The sequence below is a fragment of the Lampetra planeri genome, chromosome 14 (assembly GCF_965212315.1).
Source record: "Lampetra planeri chromosome 14, kcLamPlan1.2.h2, whole genome shotgun sequence".
In the NCBI taxonomy this organism is placed as follows: Eukaryota; Metazoa; Chordata; class Hyperoartia; order Petromyzontiformes; family Petromyzontidae; genus Lampetra; species Lampetra planeri.
The window spans coordinates 10326155-10348606 of record NC_136120.1 but is presented as its reverse complement, the minus strand read 5'-3'; the positions used below and the strand labels follow the sequence as shown (position 1 = coordinate 10348606).

Genomic DNA, 22452 nt, shown 5'->3' with positions numbered 1-22452 from the left:
TTCCTGGTCACGCAGTTATATGCAACACAAGTTCAGAATTAATCAGGGCGGCCACAAAATTCGAACCAGGAACCTCGGCCTATGAAGGACAACATGGCAAACAAGGAGAGGGTGTGGCCAGTACCATGCCTGGCCGCCTTTGTCTCCCTCGTGCTCACCTTTACACACTACACCAAGTACCGAGACCATCACCTGTTAAGATAATCAGCACGGATATTATCCGTGGATTGGAATCAAACCCATGTTGCTGGGTTGATAGCGCAATGCACTAACCACTACGCCACCGCTCAGTTTACCAAAGATCCCCTGTAGAACCTCGGGGCCGTCCATAAATGACGTCACGCGATTTTGGGCGATTTTTGACCCCCCCTCCCCTCGTCACACGGCGTCACAAAGTCAGACCCCCCCCCCCTCAAATATGACGTCACAAAACTCTGCTCCCCCCCCACCCCCCAAAAAAAAAACATGCTTCAAATCGGATAATTGTTTTTTTACCCTTCTATCTGGCAACAAAACGGACACCGTTTTTACAAGGAGTCATGTTTGCATAGACCACAATACCTGCAGCCATAATGCAAACAAAAACATAACTCTGATAATGTATAATAGGACAGTGCATATATTATCAGAGTTGTTTTTTTTGCATTATGGCTGCAGGTATTGTGGTCTATGCAAACATGACTCCTTGTAAAAAAGGTGTCAGTTTTGCTGCCAGATAGAAGGGTAAAAAAACAATTATCATATTTTTTTACTGGCAAATGAGGTTCCAATGATGCTTCAAATCGCTTTAAACTATTGTCATTATAGTGCGTATTTAATGTGGTGCTGCACTCTGATGTTGTAGAAAACATTTATTAAAAGTCTATTTACCGTGATTAAGTAGAACGTTTTGTCGATATTTATTTAAAGTTGCGCATTTTGATGTGACGTCACATTTCTCAAACCCCCCCCTCCCCTTGTCACACATCGTCACAAATGTATGACCCCCCCCCCCCAGGTGCGTGACGTCATTTATGGACGTCCCCCTAAACAGGCTGCTGCGGCAAATGCTGTTAGCAAGCACCAAGGCAGGCTGGGTTGCCAGCACCACGACTGGCCACCTTTGTCTCAATGGTGATGTTTCCACACAGTCCCAAGTTCTCATTTAAGGCTGAGTCGACCTAGGAGAGGCCCAGGGCTGCTTCAGATATTCTTCACTGGTTGGATACGAGAATCCCACTCACCAAACATACACATACTACAACAGTGTATGGCGTGGTGGTGCAGTTGTGTACTGCATTAACATGTGAATATTTCGATTTAAAGCTTTCGTGACTGCAGGGATTCATCTTCTTGGTTCTTTCGGTAAAGTCACGTAGAAGGGAAATAATAAAATAATAAAAATAAAATTCAACATAAGAAAATAATTATAATTATTCTTTTATTGTTTCATTTTATTTTTATTATTTCCATTCTACGTGACTTTACCGAAAGAACCAAGAAGATGTGAATATGTCTTGATACCGGAGGAAACCATTATGATTCTGGCAGCATGGGTTCGATCCCGATTCTGTTGTGGGCCTTCCAGAGGTTGCTCGACCTGATAAGAGCCCCTGGTGTGGTGTGTAAACATCACAACTGGGAAGGCACTGGGTGGCTGGGCGTGTTGCCGATTAACATCTAACCCCAGCATCCCAAAGCACATTATATAACCTCTCATCCCAAATACACGAAACATACCACTTCGAATCCTATTGTACCAGCTCTTCCTGCCCTATGCCAGTCTGATTATGCGCTCGCTGAAATTCGTGGGCTGCGAGGCGAAAACCGGATGTCACGAAATAAAGATCCCCCAATAGTCATACACTGCTGGGGTACGTGTTGTTAGCGACAATAGGGTCTGGTTATATCAGCCCATCGGGGCCTGGCATGAAAACCCGGCGTCCATGTTCATTGCTCAAGGACAAGACATTGTGCCCACGGAGAGGTGTTTTGGTAAAAAAAAAAAGTAGGAGCGATGGGCGATGCGTAACTTTGTAATTTCATGGCATACACTCACTGGTTCGAGTCCCGACATCTAAACTCACAGGAGGTGCAAACGGGACAAGGTGGTGAAAAATTCATCAGGCCACGAGATGCAACGCGACGATCAATCGTCGCTCTTCCGCGCCAGGCGGCAAAAGCTCCAGTTGTGCTCGACTGTGTTCTCATTGGCACGCTCACTCATGTGGTGCACGCGGGAGCATCTCAGAGAAAACCCCTGGCGTGCAATGTACTCCCACAGGTGCACGCGCAGCGACACTTCTTGCGTATAATCACACGGCCCAAACGTGAAAGACATTTGCGCGTCGCGCGTATCCATCATGTGCTTGTTCCAGCGCGTGAAGTTTCCGGCGATACTCTGGAGCAGTGCAAACACCTTGGTTGTGATGGTGAGCTGCGTAATGATCACAGTCACTGGGTTCGAGTACTTGCTTAGCTTGCGAGTGCTTGCCAGCTCCACTGTCTCCTCGTAAGTATCCAACGCGTAAAGGGGCTTTGGCTCATTGAGGCATTGGATGAGCGGCTCTATTTGATAAAAGTCAGCCTCCTTTCGTAGGAGATCAATCTCCTTGAAGTCCTGCGGGAGGGTGAGTTCTGAAGTGCGCAGGAAGTTGAGCACGTAGCGGAAGAGCGGCCCGTCGCGGTCGATGAAGTAGTGCCCCTGCGCGTCTCTGGCCGTCGGCAGATCCCCGCTGAACATGGCACCCAGCATGGAATCCGAGTAGCGCGTGAGCGTGGCGCGCGACGTGCTGTAAAGGTGTCCGCCCACGTTCAGCGTCACAGGCTCCGACATTATTATTATGATGATGATGATGTCTCCCATGGCTCCTCATCTTCACCGCGAGATGCAGATGGGCACTGGGCTGGTTGGAAAAACAAAATGTATTTTAAGCATTATAATCATCAGGCCCAAAGCAAATATTGGCAGGTACTTTATCATCATAGCAATCCATGAGCAGATAGCCCGTAGGTGTCCACTGAACATTTCGTAATTTGTTTCCACTTTCCTCTATCTTGTGCCAATATGCTTAAGTAGTGCCACATCTTTTTGGCACATAGTTATTTGAATAACACAACAATACAGTGAGCCATTTAAGTTTTGCTGGAATGTGATAAAAAAAAGTCATTTCTGCATTTCGTGGCATGAATTATTTAAAAAAAGTGTTGGGTATTGCCGCACAATTACTGCTTGAACATTCACAACCCAGGGTGTTCTGAGCTCGCCACGCGAAACACGCCGTGTGGGACTTGAAATAAATGCTGCATTGGACATGCCATACCGCGCAAACCATACCAGTGTGCAGCATCACAGACACGATTCTCTATACCACACCTTGTTTGAAAGACATGAAGGAATCCAGTCTGGGATGCTTGTTTAACAAAAATTACACAATTATTTGTAATTCAACGTTGAAGACAATGTCCTTGCCAATACGTGAAAAGAGTCTGCAGTTTGTAAAATGTGGTTCCTTGAAACTTGTAGATTTGAAGCTTTCGTGACTGCAAGGATTCATACTCTTAGTTCTTTCGGTAAAGTCACGTAGGTAAAAAATGAAATTAATACAAAATAAAAACAATAAAATCACGACGTTTCGGAGGCAACACAAGCTTCCCTCTTCAGGTGAAACGGATACAGATTTTTTTGCTGTGACAGTTTCACCTGAAGACGGAAGCTTGTGTTGCCTCCGAAACGTCGTGATTTTATTTTTTTTATTTTTTATTAATTTTAATTTCATTTTTTACCTACGTGACTTTACCAAAAGAACTAAGAGTAAGGTTCCTTGAAACGCAACACAATCGTCGCGAGCGTTGCTCTGGAGAACGTACCAACCATTATCACGCAAGCAGACAACACACACGGCCTCTCCTTCCCACGGCCTGACCCCTTCACATCATCAGCACACGTCTCACGCGTACACAGCGCCCCGAACCAGCCACGCCGGTGCAACTTGTGCGGGCGCATAGGCGATTCAACCACAAGTTGAACTTCCGGTAAACGCAATCTCGTCGGCGGTCAGCTTTACTTAAGCTAATTAAACACATTCCTGCGGAGGGAGCTGGTAGGAACGTTGGGTTGCTCGGTCAATGGCCAGGGTCAACGGCGGCGTGGTGTATTCCGCAAATATGCCCGACTGTGAGGGTGGGCACAAGCCGGCGTGAGTAGGTTAAACGTTGAGTTTTATAAGGGCACCACGGGGTGACCAGCCCCTCTGCTGCTATTGCATCCCACTGGGATTTTTGCACACAGCGTTGGTGTACGGTGTTTTTTCTGCAATATTTTGCTGTCTTTTCTTGGATTTTCTGTTTGCACTTAGTCACATATTCACTTTAAGATGTTTTTTGTTCATGTTTTTTGTTTGTTGCGGTTGCACCCGATTCAAGAGCCGAATGGCTCACAGGGCTATACCTAATAAATGAACTTGAAACTTGATCACATTAAAGAAGAGAGGGGAAAAAACCCCGCCATGTGTTCGGTCACAAACATCGCTACGAAAGTCGCGCCTCGCATCAACAAGTCCCTGGGTTCGATCCCCTAATAACAGCTGTAATCAATGAAAACACCCACACGCGCTTTTCACATTGGCCACACAGATCCCGACGCTGAAACGATCATCTGGCAATGCCCTCGATTGGGATTGCACCGCAGCAGCAGCAACAACTTCCTTCGGAGACGTGAGACTCGGCTGAGCCTTTCGCGAGTCATCAATCTCGGTAGCTACGACGACGACGACAAATCAAATCGTATTCTTGGTTCGTTCGGTGAAGTCACGTGGAAGAGAAATAATAAAAAATAAAACAATTAAATTCTCACGTTTCGATTGCAACACCAGCAATCATCATCAGCTGTGAAAACCACAACAAGAAAATATGTTTCATGTCCATTATTTTATTATTTCCCTTCTACGTGACTTTACCGAAAGAACCAAAGAATATTGATCCATGCAGTCACGAAAGCTTAAAATCGAGATCAAATCGCGTCCGCGAGCCAAGGCCCCCTCGACTGCGAGCCGGCCTGGCCCTGGGCTCGAGGCTTGCGGCCTTTCCGTCAGCCACAGGCACGGGGCCCTTGGGGAATCCGCCCACCACGACCGCCTCCTCCTCCTCCTCAACGCCAGTGAGGGCGTCTCGGAGCCGCAACTCTACCGGAGGAGACGTCCCCGCGCGGAGGCTCCTCCATCGTTGGCGAGGCGGCAGCGGCAGCAGCAGCAGCGAACGTCTCTCCACGTGGCGTCACAGCGCGACATGACGTCACCGGCCTCGTTTGGCCGACGTGATGTCACGGAAATAACATCACAGCGTGACGTGATGTCACCGGCCTCGTTTGGCCGACGTGATGTCACGGGGATAACATCACAGCGCGACATGACGTCACCGGCCTCGTTTGGCCGACGTGATGTCACGGGGATAACATCACAGCGCGACATGACGTCACCGGCCTCGTTTGGCCGACGTGATGTCACCGGGGATAACATCACAGCGCGACGTCACCGGCCTCGTTTGGCCGACGTGATGTCACGGGGATAACATCACAGCGCGACGTGACGTCACCGGCCTCGTTTGGCCGACGTGATGTCAGGGGTAACATCACAGCGCGACATGACGTCAACGGCCTCGTTTGGCCGACGTGATGTCACGGGGATAACATCACAGCGCGACATGACGTCACCGGCCTCGTTTGGCCGACGTGATGTCACCGGGGATAACATCACAGCGCGACGTCACCGGCCTCGTTTGGCCGACGTGATGTCACGGGGATAACATCACAGCGCGACGTGACGTCACCGGCCTCGTTTGGCCGACGTGATGTCAGGGGTAACATCACAGCGCGACATGACGTCAACGGCCTCGTTTGGCCGACGTGATGTCACCGGGGATAACATCACAGCGTGACGTGATGTCACCAGATTTGAAGCTTTCGTGACTGCAAGGATTCATACGCTTAGGTTTTTTCGGTAAAGTCACGTAGGTAAAAAATAATAAAACATTATAATAAATGAAAATAACTAAATTAAATCACGACGTTTCGGAGGCAACACAAGTCTCCGTCTTCAGGTGGAACAGCCACAGCCAAATTTACGGTTTCTCTTCACTTTATACAGTAAATGTGGCTGTTTCGGTAAAGACACGTGTATAGAAAATAAAAATAATAAACTAAAATAAAAAAAATATTGTATTTATTTTATTTCATCAAAATAATTAACTAAAATTAAACATTTTTTATTTTATTTGTATTTTCTATCTACGTACCGAAAGAACCAAGAATATGAATTCCTGCAGTCACGAAAGTGTCACAATTTAAGGTAGGCACTGATCAGGGGCTGGCAGGCATGCAACTGCCTCATACCAGTGGCCATCTAGGTGCCATCGCCCGACTCGCCAGCAGAAGGAAGTGGAGCAGGTGGACTCAGCGCCATCTACTTTCCATCTGTACGGGGATCGAGTGTTGCCCCCTCGCGCAATGCGTGGGGTTTTCTCCCGGTGCTCCGGTTTCCTCGCCACGCGCACAAACACTCATTCACTGCCTGAAAACACCCCAAAATAATCCAACGTAGCAGGACGCGACTGATAAGATACCGTGACAACGTGTGGTTTCCTGGATAAACAAGTCATTATTATTGGTTTTGATTGTATTTGTTGGCGTGGGTAAAATACATTCAGCCTGAAGTTGTTTTACACAATACTCCACGTGGGACCTAGGCGAGTCCACAGCGTAAACATACACATCATAAGAGCATAAACATAATGACACTGGGCACCGAGTAGCACACACAATCGAGGAAACAGGTTACCTCGTTCCAAACGTTTCCAAAATATTGTGTAACACACTACAGATCATATGGAGATGTCACAGCCACTTGTATGAGCTTTAATATGGGAAACACACCAAACATTACAAAATGGGAATAAAAAAACCCAGCCCACAGAACCCCGTAAATCCCACCTTACATACAAACATAACACCTCGAAATAATTTGATGTTGCGACATTCCCTTATCATTACAGAAAATTGAATATTTTAACAACCAACTGTGTTTCATCTCCAAACATTCGAAACCGCTCAACCAAGGTGACCTCACGAGAGAATCGTGGGTTAGGGACTTCAGTTTCTAGGAGAGAGATCGGTGCCATCGACCAGGAACAGAAGCCTGAAAATGTCGACGGCTGAACGATGTCGCGATGGAGGGAACTGCAGAAGGCACTGGCAATATGGGGATGCCTTCTTAATGTGTTCTCCACAGCCGGCTGAGGTTGCTGTCGACGCCCTCGGTGAAGATCACCGCATCAGTCGTGCGCACGACAACTAACGGCATCTGGGAGACATCTCGAGCACACTGCGTTAAGCTGAAAGACATAATCGTTATACAGTAGAACCTCGGAGATCGAACGCACCAGAACTCGAACAAATCGGTGTTCGAACGATATTTGCGAACATTTTTTGCCCCGGAAACCGAACGAAATTCGGAGGTCGAACGGGCAATCGTGACTTGAAAGAACCTGTGCGGCTGAGACGCGTATGGCCAGCGTGCGTGACGCTTTCCCAGACGAAGGTTTTACCGTGTGAGAGGCTCGGTTAACACGAAACTCTCACCCAGTGCAGACCCGCAAAGCATCATGCCTTAACTTTTTCGTTAATTTCCATAATTTTAGTGTTTTTTGTGTTTATCCATACACAATGTCTCCATTTATTTATTGTTTCTTGTTTTTTTTCCGTATGATTTTATGCATGTAATTACTGTAAACTTCGTGTAAAAATACTTTGAGAGATTTCTTGTGTCTGGAACCAATTAATGTCATTTACATTAATTCTTATGGGGAAAATTAATTCGGTGTTCGAATGGCATTCTGGAACAAATTAAGTTCGATCTCCGGGGTACCACTGTACAGCTGTTTTGATTATCAGATGTAACAGAAACTGTGCTGTTCACTTTGGCGGCGAGATTTAATTCACACTTATGTTTTCCTAAAAGTATCTGTGAAGTCTCAAGAACAACCAAACCTCTGCCATCTTCTCCATTCCTCATGTATGTTAGAAACATGCATTGAGATTATTTCAATTAATTTCCTGCTATAAATGTTCAAATGACAAGCCACTTTATCGAGCTATCATTTGTGGCCAGGTCGCTTCTGCACCATAAGGTAATACCTCAGTGGGCTTTGCCCGGATAGGATGGGGATTGTTTAGTTTTATTTGTTTGGGTGATTTGTTTACCTTTCTTGTACTCTGCACTACCATCGTGTTTTTGTATTCTTTGTTATTGCGACGTTCTTTCCCGCCGCGACTGGACATCTGTAAAAAAATATCTTTATAGCTCATCGGATTCCTCCAGGATAAATATTTAGATTCCGATGTTCAAATAGGATCACACGTTCGAGTTCGCGAGCAGCGAGTAAACGTGTCGTTAATTTTCCACGAAGGTGTGGCATATCGACACGCTTTAAACCTTGATGCCAGGAGAGAGCACATCAAACACGAGGGACTGTGTCCCACGTGGACTCGAGTTGTACAGGTTTTAATGCGCTAAGTGTTTAAAACAATGTTGCGTCGGCACTGGAGAAGGGACAGCATATCGTTACCCTCCCAGCACCGGTCTCACCCTCGGTACGTGTGTCTGCGATCTGAAACCCAACGCAGGTAAGAAGGGAAGACGCAAATATCTGACAGCAGCCCATGCTGCCAAACCCTCAGCACCACTCCCACTGCAATAGGCACAGCCTGCTCCTCTACCTCTCATCAAGATATAAAGTTCCAGCAGCTCAAAAAATTCACTGCGTTCAATACGATCCTACCATATCAGTCCAAATAATTCCCCGCACCACTTTCATTCTAGCCAGGAAAATCACTGCAGGACTGACACGATGAACATCAATACGTTTCTTCTAGGAAAAAACCCAAGACCACCTCTCTCGGTGTTTAACTACCACTACGGTGCTCTAAAGAAGAAACCGTTGTCAATATTTCAGTAAGCAGAGGTGTTAAAATTACTCCCAATAATGTGTAAGCTTATCATTTGATGTTTGCTTAAACGTACGGCTATTTTACCATTCTGGAAAAGCCTAACATGTGATATGTTTATAGCCAGATGCGCAAGACACTGGGATATTCATAAAAATATTGTTAAAACTATGAACATTACCAAAAAAATTAAAATAAACCTCACCTTATATTGAGATATTTAATTTGATGTTCCTTGAACCTCCCCACATTGTGAACACACCCTGGGTTCCCCTTAAGCAGACTGCTGCTTATCAAGGACGTATTGGATCGATGGCGTATTATCCGAATGTTGGTAAACACCTTCTATGAAAGCTCAATAAACATATTCAATTAAATATCTGCACTCAGCCCCACTTATCTTGTAACCATATGAAAATAAAGAGAGGCACAACCATAAGTATCTATCCCGTATCTGCTCCCACATCAAAAATAAACCTACAGCATTCTATACAAATCCCTTCTGGGAGCATATCATTTTCAGTAGCATTGGGTCACCACAAATATTTACACCAAGAAAAAATTAACCCGTAAAAACAAAGTTTTTCACTATAAATCCTTTATATGCGTGGCGGCTAGAGTCCTCTCGTCCTCTGGCTTGAGATGGCTGCCACCTATGGGTCAGATGATTGCCTGCCACCATTAAGCAATTGGTAATTAAATATAATTTATTTTTTCCTAAAAAGTGGAAAAATTTGGAAAAAAAATTCACGAACATTAATTGTCACGCACAACGAGTCTGTGTGCAAAATGTCAGCTCGATTGGATCACGGGAAGTGGGTTAAAAAACGACCGAAAGATTTGCACGGTCCTAAGCAAGCAAGCGAACTTAATATAAAGGATTTTAAAAAGCCCGTGGAACAAAACCGCTCAGTTCCAGAGGTACCCATGAGGTGTATAAATTAGCTCAAGTCACTGACGATGCCTAAAATGACCAATGTCTGAGGCCCAAAAGAGCAGAACGCCATTCCCAACCTCAGAATGCCAAACCACCTGGGTGGAACGAACGTCTCAACGTGTCTTTCGCACTCTGGTGAATGAACGTTGTGTGCAAATTCAATTTTAACACAGGTGACCTTGCAGACTCTGAATACATTCACAGTCTTCGTATAACAGCTAGGGTTTGTACAGTACTTACATCGTTACGTGCAAGTACAAGTGTGTGTATATATATATTGTGGATAATTGTGTACGGACACGTTTTACAGCCCCTATGTATCGACTGACTTGGCGCAAGAGACTTTAATTGGCCAAAATACATAACACATTACAACCGATCTTGATTCCCAGAGTGACTTGAGACATTTCCCTAAATCGATACATGCATTCATTTTTCGTTTCAGCTTTTCTTTCTAATTAAATGTATTTTGGTTACCCAATGGAAGCTATTGAGCTATAAACAATATACACATCTCACGTACAATTCCCCACCGTTTTCAAAGTACCACGTGATTAAATTAATTCTCAAATTACAATTAAATCTGAATGTACTGGCTGCTCTCTGCTCCGAAAAGACGGCACTAGAAACGCGAGTATTCTACGTTTGTTGGCTGCGGCAGTGTTCATGAAGATGCCAGGGAGTTTTTAATTGGTCTGTTAATATTGTGTTTTTGGAACTTATTGTTACACAACTATTCTTATCCACAGCCCTATGATCTACAAATCATAGTATCCGTGGAGGCTATAGGATATTTGAAAACTCCTATTATCCACGGTCCATATTCTTACAATTATCCGTGACTTATCCCCCATAAATCTTTGCAGAAGAGCATCCTATTACGCGTGATAAAAATTGCATTTGCCAACACTTTATGCCTCAAATACCCCTGCTGCATTGGAGAAAGTCCTAATAACCTGTGATCTTTTTGCTGAGAAGGGGACTTGCGCAGATGTTTACTCCGTGGATAAGAGGACTAAAATTGTGGATAACCGCGTGGTTAAGAGGATCTGTAATATTGGTCTCCTAATTTCTGTAAAATTGGTCTCCCATCGCACTTCCAAATAGAACGGTTGCCTACGTACATTTCAAAAGAAGTCCCAACATACATACATACAGACATTTCCCTGCAGATAAGAGGAGTTCTGCATTTTTATAATCCAATTCGTTTATCCAGCATGGCCTCAATGAGTCTCAAGATGATACTTGAGGAGGGTCCTGACAAGCTTTCGCAGAAGCGGCGCGATGTTGCTACGTCCAATTCCAAACGAGGCATTTACAGGTCATTTTTCAGCATTGTGTCTGTGCTTTTTTTAGCTTATAGGAGAAAACAAGAAATCCCAGAGGAAACCCATGCAGAACAGAGGGAGAACATACAAACCCCAAAAAGAAAGACGCCCAAGTTAGCAATCGAACCCAGGGGGCCTTCTTGCCGCCTGTGCTGTAACCTGCGGTAAGGACCTCCGTTACAGCACAGACAGCTTCTTCAGCAACAGCGTGTGGTCGAGTGTTGCACTTGCCAGCAGGCCACCCTCGTTTTTGGGCGAGCCCTCGTACACGATTTCCTCTCCGCGCAGCGTGGTCATGTGGCCACCCAGTGCAGTCAAAATGGCATTGCCAGCGCAGATGTCCCACTTCTTGATGAGCGTCGTGTGGATGTACACGTCCGCCTTGTCCGAGTCGTCCCCCGTCACGTCAAGCAAGGACAGCACTTTGTACCCTGTAGTGACGGAAAGAAAACCACATACTTGCCTGGCACCACACAACAACAACCGCCATTCGCCACTAAGTAACGGTGATGTCACCACCGCGCCTGTGAAAACCTATGTGCATTTTAAAGCCACGTGAAGTGTCGAACGCCCGCTGGCAGGAGGTCATGGGACAGACCCAGGTGCCATGGCTTGACTTACTGAGATGACAGGCAGATGCGCCACCTGTGTTTTAGCTGCCCGGCGCTGCACTCATTGTTGTGAGCGTCGCTCCTCTGCCCTCCATTGTTGCCCTCATTTATAAAACGGTGCATCCTTGCTCGTTCACGCCCGATGGAGATCTATCGAGGGTGTTTGGTCTACTCTTCCACACTGCCCAGTCGTCTTGGAAGAGGCCGGAATACCCACACTTTACCCCACCGCACACGACCCGCTGATCGACTGAGGTGCGCCCGTTTACACGGCTGGATAAACAGAGGTGGTGGTGGATTTGAGAAACTTGCCCAGATTGTTTCAACCGCCGTGACGGGAGATGGAATCGCACGAGACACGTCCGGGTTGCCAGTGCAGTATGCTCACCATCACACCGCGTCTCTCCACTGAAATGTCGCGTTTGTCGCGACCATCTTTACCCGTGTCTGCACCGCAGTCACCGGCGAGGCAAAGAAATAGTAATAGGTTTTTACCCTTTCAACTGGTACAAAAACTGACACCTTTATACAAGGCATCAAGTTTGCAATAACCACAACACAAGCAGTCAAAATGCAAACAAAAAGAAACAACTCTGATAATGATTGTTGTACGCCTTTTGGCGTCATCTGGTCCAACACCAATGGAGACTAGGCTCTAAGAAAAGCTGTCTTGGGTGTGGACCAATCAACTTCAAGGACAGTGCATATCATTATCAGAGTTGTTTCTTTTTGTTCGCATTTTGACTGCTTGTGTTGTGGTTATTGCAAACTTGATGCCTTGTATAAAGGTGTCAGTTTTTGTACCAGTTGAAAGGGTAAAAACCTAACACTATATTTTGCCACTGGTAAAGGAGATGTCTCATAGCGAGGCAAAGAAACCCCGCAACTGAACCGCCCCTCGTGGTCGACTTTTACCTGCGCCTCCAGCCGGGACGATCACGGACTTGTTGCCAAAAGCTGCGTGTGCCTGCCGAGCGACGTTGCCGGCGTGGGACCGAGAGACGATGAACACCGGAGACTCGTGTCCCGCGTGGCGCTGTTGCACATTGGCCGAGTGCCCACGGCCAACAAATCCCCACACTGCAAGCAGCGCACCCCACGCATTCACGCACGGAAATCACAAACGCACGCAAAGGCAATTTACACACAGTTTAAGCAGCAGGGGGGCAGTGCAAGTGGCAATACTCGTGCCTCACAGCAAGAGGGCCCTGGGTTCAATTCCCAACTCGGGCGGCTTTCTATGTGGAGTTTGTTTTCTCTCCCCCTGTTCTGCAGTCGGAGTGAGAGCTTGCCGAGTTTGTATTCTCTCCCCCTGTTCTGCGTTTCCTCCGTCTTCTCTATTTACCTCCAATAGCGAAACAACGTAACATACATTGTCACTGGTATTAACCAAAACATCAAAATTCTGAAAATAATTACCGTAAATAACTAATTGAAATCACACATTGCGACATTGCCGCTCCTGAAAAAAGAGTCTTGAGACCCGGGTGAGGCTTCCTGGGTAAACAAGCGGGAGAGGGACGTGGGCCAGAGACATGTGGACTACCACCACCACGACCATGCCCAAGCCAGAAGGTGAACACGACGTGAGTGCGACCTTCTCCTTTCCCCAATTATGCGGCAGGAAGCAGGACCACAGAAATCCCTCCAAGTATCCGTGACAGCGGTGAAAGTTTCCGGATTCGTACCCCATGCAGTGAAATCACTGCCGAACCGCACGTTCACTCAACACTCTCAAGCAGTTCTAGATTTGAAGCTTTCGTGACTGCAAGGATTCATACTCTTAGGTTTTTTCGGTAAAGTCACGTAAGTAAAAAATAAATAATAAGAAATAATAGAAAGAATATTATTTCTATAATTTTTTATTATTTAAAAAAAAATTTTTTTACCTTTTACCTACGTGACTTTACCGAAAAAACGTAAGAGTATACTCTCAAGCAGCCACACCGGCTAGCTGCGTCGAGTGGACATAATTCCAAATGTACAAGCAACTCCATCAGAAGACTCCTCGTGTCTCGGTTTAATGGCAAACGCACAAGAAAGCATCGCGGTGTTTGACTCAAGGCATGAGGGGCTCCACCAGCAAACATAGAAACCGCCTCCAACCTGACAGCCCGTGCGGTGCACACAGCCGCGTGCGCTGACCACAGCCTACTACTCGCACGTTATCCATTCCCCTACATACGTGTAAATTGGTTCAATTTAATGTTTAACAAAAACACATTTCAACTCATTAATACCATTAAATCTCACGAGAACGAGAGCTCAAGGTCAGTACGAGCCCACGTGGGCGACGCACAGCACACGGGGTACGGCACAGATTACAGGATCACCGCAGATTAGGCTCCCCCCAGATCAACGCAGCTGATTACTGAAGTTCTGCTGTGTTTCCCATCATCTGCAGTATGCCCCCATTGGTCCAGCTTCACAAGAGCTATCGGTTTTATAGCCCTCCCGAGAACATCCCTGGCATGTATTATCGGTCACTCAGTCACGACTGGCTCTGAAATTATTTGCTTGTACACTCAGCAACAATGACCACAGCAACAGAGAAAATACAAACGCAACGACGGCCTCTACGCACCGGTCAGCTTGAGGAACGGCTTGTGGATGACTCCGATAACCGGCTTCCCATTGATGGCCACACACACCATCGTGGTCACGTACTTTACGAGGTTATCTGCATCCAGGGAAACGACACGAGAGGAGCCGGGTGAGGTGCTGTACGCAGACTCGCGAGTAATTGCATTCAGCGAGAGTGGTGCTGGATCGTCACCAGAGCCACTGCCATCACCTGGGTGTTTGGGAAGCTCATTCATTGCAAGGCCCATTTGCGCAGGATCAGCACCAACACAAGATGCGATGCTCCTGCTGTTTCGGCGAACGCGCGCGCATCGTCCACACGCACTTGGCGACTCGTAGTGGGAATCGCAAATTGTAGCGGCTGACATTCCCGCGAAGCTCTATCCTTCGTTTTAGTGAACACAAAGTGGGTGAACAAACACACCGGTGCCCAGCAGTGAAAAATTTAAACCTTTCCGATTTCTCTCTTTTGTACCTGCACACAAAGTTATTGAGCAGTCTGCTCGTCTTATGGGGCACGTGCTAAAACCCCAACGTTCCCAAAGCCCCCCAGTCCATGAGAAGTATTCGCTTGTGTAAATTCCAAAACCACTTCTATTGATAAACCATAAATGATTACCTTGTGTAACTAATTTTTGTAATGCATATTAGTTTGCACATTCCCTCCTTGCAATGTCTTGTGTAACTGCTGCCACTGACTGCCCGCTGTCTTGGGCTGTGGTTGTCCTTGTCACAGTGTGGTCAAGCTCAATGGGCCTTAACCAGCTGAAATAATCAAGTGTGAGGCTGATTAGGTCACCGTGAGTCCACTCTGCAGGTAAAGATGGCCCCACAATTACCACAACATGAAGGCGACGCTGCTTGTCCCCAAATTAAACGCAACCACCGCTCACCGACTCCAGTGAGAGTGTTTCAGTGTTTGTGTGTGTTTTTTATGATTTCTTTCATAAGAAACCCAACCGTACAGTCCTTCGCGAGGTATACATGAAAAACCAAACGCACAGCGAACTAAACTATCAAGTTTTCGGGTATGAGACCTGGGGGAAAGTTGGAATCAATGTCAGTGTTAAAAACAGGGGCTACATCCACGATTCACTCGGAAAATAAAAAAAATTATTTAAAAAGGGTAAATTCCTTTTTAGCCCAATGCCAGGAGTTCTTGAGCAACTCAACGTACAGTAAACCCTTCTTATTATTAAACATTCCGAATTATGTACAATGATACTCCCCAGTGCATCTTGCCCCAATAAAACACTCACACTGCATATATGCCGAAAGCGCAGCCATGTCGAATTATCCCCAATTACGAATTATCAAATACTGAAATAACGAGGTTTTACTGTAACGTAGAAAAGCCGTCCTTCAATCCGGAATTTTAAAATGACCCAAAGCGGAGAATAACTTTTTCCTGAAGAATTATCAGGGAATCGAATGTTTTTTTGTCATTCCACTCACGGGTTTCGTTCAGCTGTATGGCATCTCAAGTCTATATGTTTGATTATGCTCAGATTTCTATTTGCCAACTCTTCGTTCATGTCAACGCTTTATTTTTGGCTGACCCAAGTCACTCTTGCATTTGAAAGTCGTCCCGGTCTCCTGAGCTCACCCGGTTAAACAAAATCAACTTGACAATAGATCGTGCCAGTTCGTACAGTGCATGTATCCATTTCAGTGGGTGAACGCATGCTAAAATTAGAATGCAACGCGTCCCACTGACTTAACATGTGTGTGCGTGTCAAACCCGTGTACTCCTGTGTGGCATCCAGAGGGTCCAGCCACACTGTCAGGGCCTTCTGCAAGGCTGGCTGGGGGTGTGGGATCCGCTCCAGGACCTCACGGTGAATGGAGTGGTCCCATTCCACATCCTCCACGTCCGTGTTGTCAGTCTCCTCGGAGATGACCTGTGGCGACGTCGTCACAGCACCCGCACGTTAACCGCACGGCGTTCGGAGCGCGTGAATCAGGGTGCTCGCGGTCATCGAGAGGAATGCAGACTGGGAGGGTGTGGACGGAAAGTCAAGTGGAGAGAGACAGACAGAGAGAGAGAGATCCCGCTGAGTCAGGTGGGAGAAGAATGCGATACGTTCGGCTCATCAAGAAGAGTAAGAACATCTGGGGATTAAACAGGTGACAGTGAGAGGGAATGAGGTGAAGGAGGTGGCTGGACAGGTGGCATTGAGAGGGAATGAGCTGAAGGAGGTGGCTCTACAGGTGGTAGTGAGAGGGAATGAGGTGAAGGAGGTGGCTGGGCAGGTGGTAGTGAGAGGGAATGAGCTGAAGGAGGTGGCTCTACAGGTGGCAGTGAGAGGGAATGAGCTGAAGGAGGTGGCTGGGCAGGTGGTAGTGAGAGGGAATGAGCTGAAGGAGGTGGCTCTACAGGTGGCAGTGAGAGGGAATGAGCTGAAGGAGGTGGCTCTACAGGTGGCAGTGAGAGGGAATGAGCTGAAGGAGGTGGCTCTACAGGTGGCAGTGAGAGGGAATGAGCTGAAGGAGGTGGCTCTACAGGTGGCAGTGAGAGGGAATGAGCTGAAGGAGGTGGCTGGGCAGGTGGCAGTGAGAGGGAATGAGGTGAAGGAGGTGGCTGGGCAGGTGGTAGTGAGAGGAAATGAGATGAAGGAGGTGGCTGGGCAGGTGACAGTGGGAGGGAATGAGCAGGAGAGAGGCGTGGTGAACACACACACACGGGGGGGGGGGACAGTCACGTGGTGAGCACACACACACAGGGGGGGGGACAGACGCGTGGTGAACACCCAGGGGTGGGTAGTTGGGGGGGGGGGCGACTTGGGGGGGGGGGGACTTGGGGGGGTGGGGTGACCCGGGGGTGGGGGGGGGCGACCCGGGGGTGGGGGGGGGCGACCCGGAGGTGGGGGGGGGGGGGCGACCCGAGGGTGGGGGGGGTGACCCGGGGGTGGGTGGGGGGGCGACCGGGGGGTGGGTGGGGGGGGCGACCCGGGGGTGGGTGGGGGGGCGACCCGGCGGTTGTGGGGGGGGCGACCCGGGGGTGGGTGGGGGGGCGACCCGGGGGTGGGTGGGGGGGCGACCCGGGGGTGGGTGGGGGCGACCCGGGGGTGGGGGGGGTGACTCAGGGGTGGGGAGGGGGTCCCCGTGGTGTCCCGAAGTGGAGGGGCCTTGGCGACCCGGAGGTAGGGGGACGACCCGTTGCGACCCGGGTGTAGGGAGGGGGGGACCCGTGGTTGTTGTTGTTTGACTTGCATCCCACTGGGATTTTTGCACACAGCATTGCTATACGGTTCTTTTTCTGGTAGACTTTGCTGTTTTTTTCCTGGATTTTTCTGTTTGTGCGTAGTCACTATAAGATGTTTTCTTGTTCATGTTTTTTGTTTGTTGCGGTTGCACCCAATTCAAGAGCCGAATATCTCACAGGGCTACAACCTAATAAATAAAACTGAAACTGACATTCGGGTGGTGGTGTTGGTGGTGTTGGCCGCGCCGACCCTTCACACCAGTGGTCGCAACCGGGTACCCGATACCCGTACCCTACCCGATACCCGGCTACCCGTACCCGGGTACGGGTACCCGTTTGCGACCCTGGTGCGGCCGGGTACGGGTAGGCCGTGAGTCACTGGTGAGTCACCGTTTGTCACTCATTTCGGGTAGGGTACGGGTAGGGAACGAGTACCCGGGTACGGAACGAGTACCCGTACCAGGGTACCCATTTGCGACCCTAGTACGGCCGGGTACGGCTACGGCTACGGAATCAAACCCCGTTTTTGACCTCTGCTCCACGCACCTTGACGCCGGGCAGCGCGTGGTGGAAGGCCGCGACCATGGCGCGGTGCGACGCGATGTCTCCGGGCGTGAGTAGCTCCTCGGCTCCCTCCCGCGTCTTGCCCTTGCTGCGGACGCGCCCGGCGGCGTTCGCCCCGCGCGCCGCGGCCACTCGCGACCCGCCGCGCTCGGCCGCCAGCAACGCCACGCTCAGCACGACGCGCAGGTCCAACTCGCGGTTTCCCGCGGGCTGCGAGGCGAACGGGGGGCCGGCACCCGTGGCGCCGAGGGCGGCGAGCAGGCGGTAGAGGAGAGCGACGGTGGCGAGCGCGATGAGAGCGATGCAGAGGGTGGAAGAGCGGAGACCCAGCAGCGCCATCACCACCACCAGCTTCCAGCTCCACGTCCACGTTGCCTCAGTGAAGACACCGCGTCGATTTTGCCGGATCGCGCACAGGAATCGATGCGTTCGATTCTTGGCGTCGGCTGCCACTCACAACGTGGACTTTTCATCTTCTTGGTTCTTTCGGTGAAGTCACGTAGAATGGAAATAATTAAATAATAAAAAGTAAGCTTTCTTTATTTTATTATTTCCATTCTACGTGACTTTACAGAAAGAACCAAGAAGATGAATCCCTGCAGTCACGAAAGCTTTAAATCGAAATTTAACGTGGATTTTCAAAATTTTTAAAAAAAACTACGACTTCTGAGTTACTCTTTGGTTCTTTTGGTAAAGTCACGTGTAAAGAGAAAATAATAAATGAAATACTAGCATACGACGTTTCGATTGCAACACAAGCAATCATCATCAGGTATAAATTAAATAGAAACACAAATATAGTATACTTAGAAATGTAATGTAATACAACAAGCTCCAAATTCGGAGTACTCACAAAAGCCATCAAACTCATTTGTTTCGTTGTTGTTGTTGTTGTCTTACCAGGAGGTTGTAAGGGCCACTGTTTAGCTCTTGTTTCATCAGACGATCGCTCAACACCGAGTGGCATATTCCAGATGGGGCAATCTTGATTTGACGTTTTCGTGACCGTAGGAATCCATACTCTTTGGTTCACGTAGATTATACTCTAAGGTTTTTTTCGATAAAGTCACGTAGGTGAAAATAAATAATAAAAATAAATAATAAAAATAATAGAAATCATAATAGAAATAAAATAATAAATCCGCCATCAGGTGGGACAACCACAGCACCTGATGACGGACGCTTGTGTTGCGCCCGAAACGTCGTGATTTATAATTTTATTTCTATTCGTTTTATTACTTATTTTTATTTTTTATTTTTACCTACGTGAGTTTACCGAAAAAACCCCAAGAGTATGAATCCTTGCAGTCACGAAAGCTTCAAATCACGTAGATGAATTTGCTACCTACGTGACTTTACCGAAAAAAACAAAGAGTTATACAGAAGTGGCAATCATCTTCTTGGTTCTTTCGGTAAAGTCACGTAGAAGGGAAGTAATAAAATAATAAAAATAAAACATAATAAAATAATTCTCACGACGTTTCGGCCACATTTTTTTTATTATTGTATTACTTCCCTTCTACGTGACTTTACCGAAAGAACCAAGAAGATGAATCCCTGCAGTCACGAAAGCTTTAAACAGAAGTGGCACTTTTATTAGCGGCCACGTCCTCCAAAACACGTGTCGTTGGATTCTAAACGCGGAGGGGGGAAATCGCCACGTGGAGTTCAACTCCTGGACGTGCCATCACGATGTCGCCCAGGGCCTCCTCCGGCAACCTTTCGAAGAAGAACAAGGTAATTTGCTTTTGTTTAACGCGTAGGCTTTCGCGACGAATAACATCCATAAGGGGCCGTCCATAAATGACGTCACGCACCTAGGTCGGGGGGTCAGACATTTGTGACGATGTGTGACGAGGTGAGGGGGGTTTTAGAAATGTGACGTTACATCAAAATGCGCAACTTTAAATAAATATAGACAACACGTTCTATTTCATTAAATAGACTTTTTCATAAATGTTTTCTCCTACAACATCAGAGTGCAGCGCCACATTAAATACGCACTATAATGACAATAGTTTAAAGCGATTTGAAGCATGTTTTATATTTTGGGGGGGGGGGGGGCAGAGCTTTGTGACGTCATATTTGAGGGGGGGGTCTGACTTTTTGTGACGAGGGGGGGGGGGGTCAAAAATCGTCCAAAATCGAGTGACGTCATTTATGGACGGCCCCTAATGCAACACACGGGTCTTGCTGTACAGGCAACGAATTGGCACGTTCTGTTAACGTGACAAACCTTACGAATTGGCTGTGTCGGGTGGTGGCGGGTTTAACGACACATTTATATATTTACGCGATATAACCTAAAAAGAATTCGGTTTTTACGTTGACCCGTCTTTCCAACCAATACATTCGCAAAAATGTTGAGAATTTACACTATGAGACCTCCTTTTCCAGTGGCAAAATATAGTAGTAGGTTTTTACCATTTAAACTAGTACAAAAACTGACACCTTTATACAAGGCATCATGTTTGCAATAACCACAACTTCAAGGACAGTGCATATAATTATCATCATCAAAGTTGTTTCTTTTTGTTTGCATTTTGACTGCTTGTGTTGTGGTTATTGCAAACATGATGCCTTGTCAGTTTTTGTACCAGTTTAAAGGGTAAAAACCTACTACTAAATATTGAGAAATTAAGTGTAATTCATATTCCATCTGTACGCTCGCGGGAATTGATGTGACATCGTTATTGTTTTCATCGAATTTGGTGCCCCACTTAACTTGGCGCCCGAGGCGACCGCCCGAGTTCGCCTGTACGGACGGGCTCTCCCTGCCCCCAGGCCGTCTGCTCGGTGCGAGACCCATCCTGGACCCAGGTTCAATGTCGGCCGTGGTGACAGTGCCGAATTAAGCAAGTGCGGGGCCTGTAGCATATGTTATAAAGGGGCCCTAATTTTTTTTTTTAACATTAATATTGAAACACAATTTTTTTTCTTGCATAGTAAAGTCATTACATTTTTCATTTGCTACACAGCCAGATAATACGACGAATCGCTAACCTTAAACACCCAGTCGTTCATAAAAGTTGAAGGCGGTATAGTGCTATATTAATAGAGCAAGTGCAGAATCACTGAACCGGAATTGATAGCTTGAAAGCATTAAGCACGGGGCCCTTTAAAGTGCGGGGCCTGTAGCATATGTTATAAAGGGGCCCTATTGTTTTTTTTAAACATTAATATTGAAACACAAATTTTTTACTTGCATAGTAAAGTCATTTAATTTTTCATTTGCTACACAGCCAGATAATACGGCGAATCGCTAACCTTAAACACCCAGTCGTTCATAAAAGTTGAAGGCGGTATAGTACTATATTAATAGAGCAAGTGCAGAATCACTGAACCGGAATTGATAGCTTGAAAGCATTAAGCACGGGGCCCTTTAAAATGTATACGTTGATTTGTATTTAGAAACCCATTTTAAAAGTTGCTGACATATTACACCCCGGGTAACCATGTTGTATTGTGATGCTATTGAATAGACCCTTGTCTGATATACAATTGTCTGATACTGCATTGGCAGTGGTGCACAAGCACAAAAACTCATCAATATAGAACAAATTAACCATCTATGATTGGCCAACAGCTATTTTAACGTCTCATGAGGATGAACTACTAGATATGTTACAAGCTTAAATATACGCTCCAAGCCTGGGGTGTCATTCACTCTGTCGTCTCGACAGACCTGTTATTCACACGAGGACGGCTGCTTGCGTTGTGGCCGAAACGTCGTGAGAATTATTTTGTTTTATTTTTATTATTTTATTATTTCCATTCTACGTGACTTTACCGAAGGAACCAAGAAGATGAATCCCTGCAGTCACGAAAGCTTTAAATCGAGGTGACGAATGACAAAACAAAGGGCATGTGGATATTACTGTTGCTTGGGCATGAAGTGGCAACATGGGACACTGACAAAGAGGAATACATGGTGGCTCGGACAACACCCGCTGTCGACATTGATCACTCTTAAGTGGGCTTGGGCAGGGAACGGGATGACGGCCGAGGTCGAAACTGACAAACAGAATGGGAGCCAAATGAGGGAACATGCTGGACAGGACATCCAATTGGTTCGTGCGCAGATCCTGCATGGAGTTTTGCACCATGACCCCGTGAGAAATGGTGATGGCTTGGGGAAACTATTAGTCAGCAGTGTATATAGATCAAGGCTGCTGCTGATGATGATGATGTTCATGATCTGTCTCCTGCCAGCGTTGGTGTACGGTGTTTTTTCTGCAATATTTTGC

The 22452-nt window shown here is 47.1% G+C and overlaps 2 protein-coding genes across 3 annotated transcripts; both read right to left on the bottom strand.

Moving 5' to 3' along the window:
• Positions 1-1406: 1406 nt before the first annotated feature.
• On the bottom strand, positions 1407-5275 carry KCTD6 (potassium channel tetramerization domain containing 6). Of its 2 annotated transcripts, none has more exons than XM_078600567.1 (2): positions 5167-5256; positions 1407-2880 (listed from the first exon to the last, which is right to left on the bottom strand). In XM_078600567.1, exon 2 carries the CDS (start codon positions 2843-2845, stop codon positions 2129-2131), a length of 717 nt encoding a protein of 238 aa, XP_078456693.1. In that variant the 5' UTR covers positions 2846-2880; positions 5167-5256; the 3' UTR covers positions 1407-2128. The 2 variants fall into 2 exon arrangements, with proteins under 2 accessions (XP_078456693.1, XP_078456692.1); XM_078600566.1 differs by having other exon boundaries at positions 1847-2885; positions 5167-5275.
• A 4941-nt stretch (positions 5276-10216) lies between these two features.
• Positions 10217-18606, bottom strand: BPNT2 (3'(2'), 5'-bisphosphate nucleotidase 2). Its single transcript, XM_078600565.1, has 5 exons — positions 18188-18606; positions 16178-16337; positions 14438-14533; positions 12769-12933; positions 10217-11673 (listed from the first exon to the last, which is right to left on the bottom strand). The coding sequence occupies exons 1-5, from the start codon at positions 18542-18544 to the stop codon at positions 11420-11422; spliced, it is 1032 nt and encodes a 343-aa protein (XP_078456691.1). The 5' UTR covers positions 18545-18606; the 3' UTR covers positions 10217-11419.
• Between the last annotated feature and the right edge of the window lie 3846 nt (positions 18607-22452).

Coding starts and splice junctions, on each gene's coding strand:
- KCTD6 (XM_078600566.1), bottom strand. CDS start 2,845: ATGGGAGACATCATCATCATCATAATAATAATGTCGGAGCCTGTGACG.
- BPNT2 (XM_078600565.1), bottom strand. CDS start 18,544: ATGGCGCTGCTGGGTCTCCGCTCTTCCACCCTCTGCATCGCTCTCATC. Junction 12,934..14,437: donor GCCGTTCCTCAAGCTGACCG/GTGCGTAGAGGC, acceptor CGCTGCTTGCAG/TGTGGGGATTTGTTGGCCGT. Junction 11,674..12,768: donor CGTCCCGGCTGGAGGCGCAG/GTAAAAGTCGAC, acceptor CCGTCACTACAG/GGTACAAAGTGCTGTCCTTG.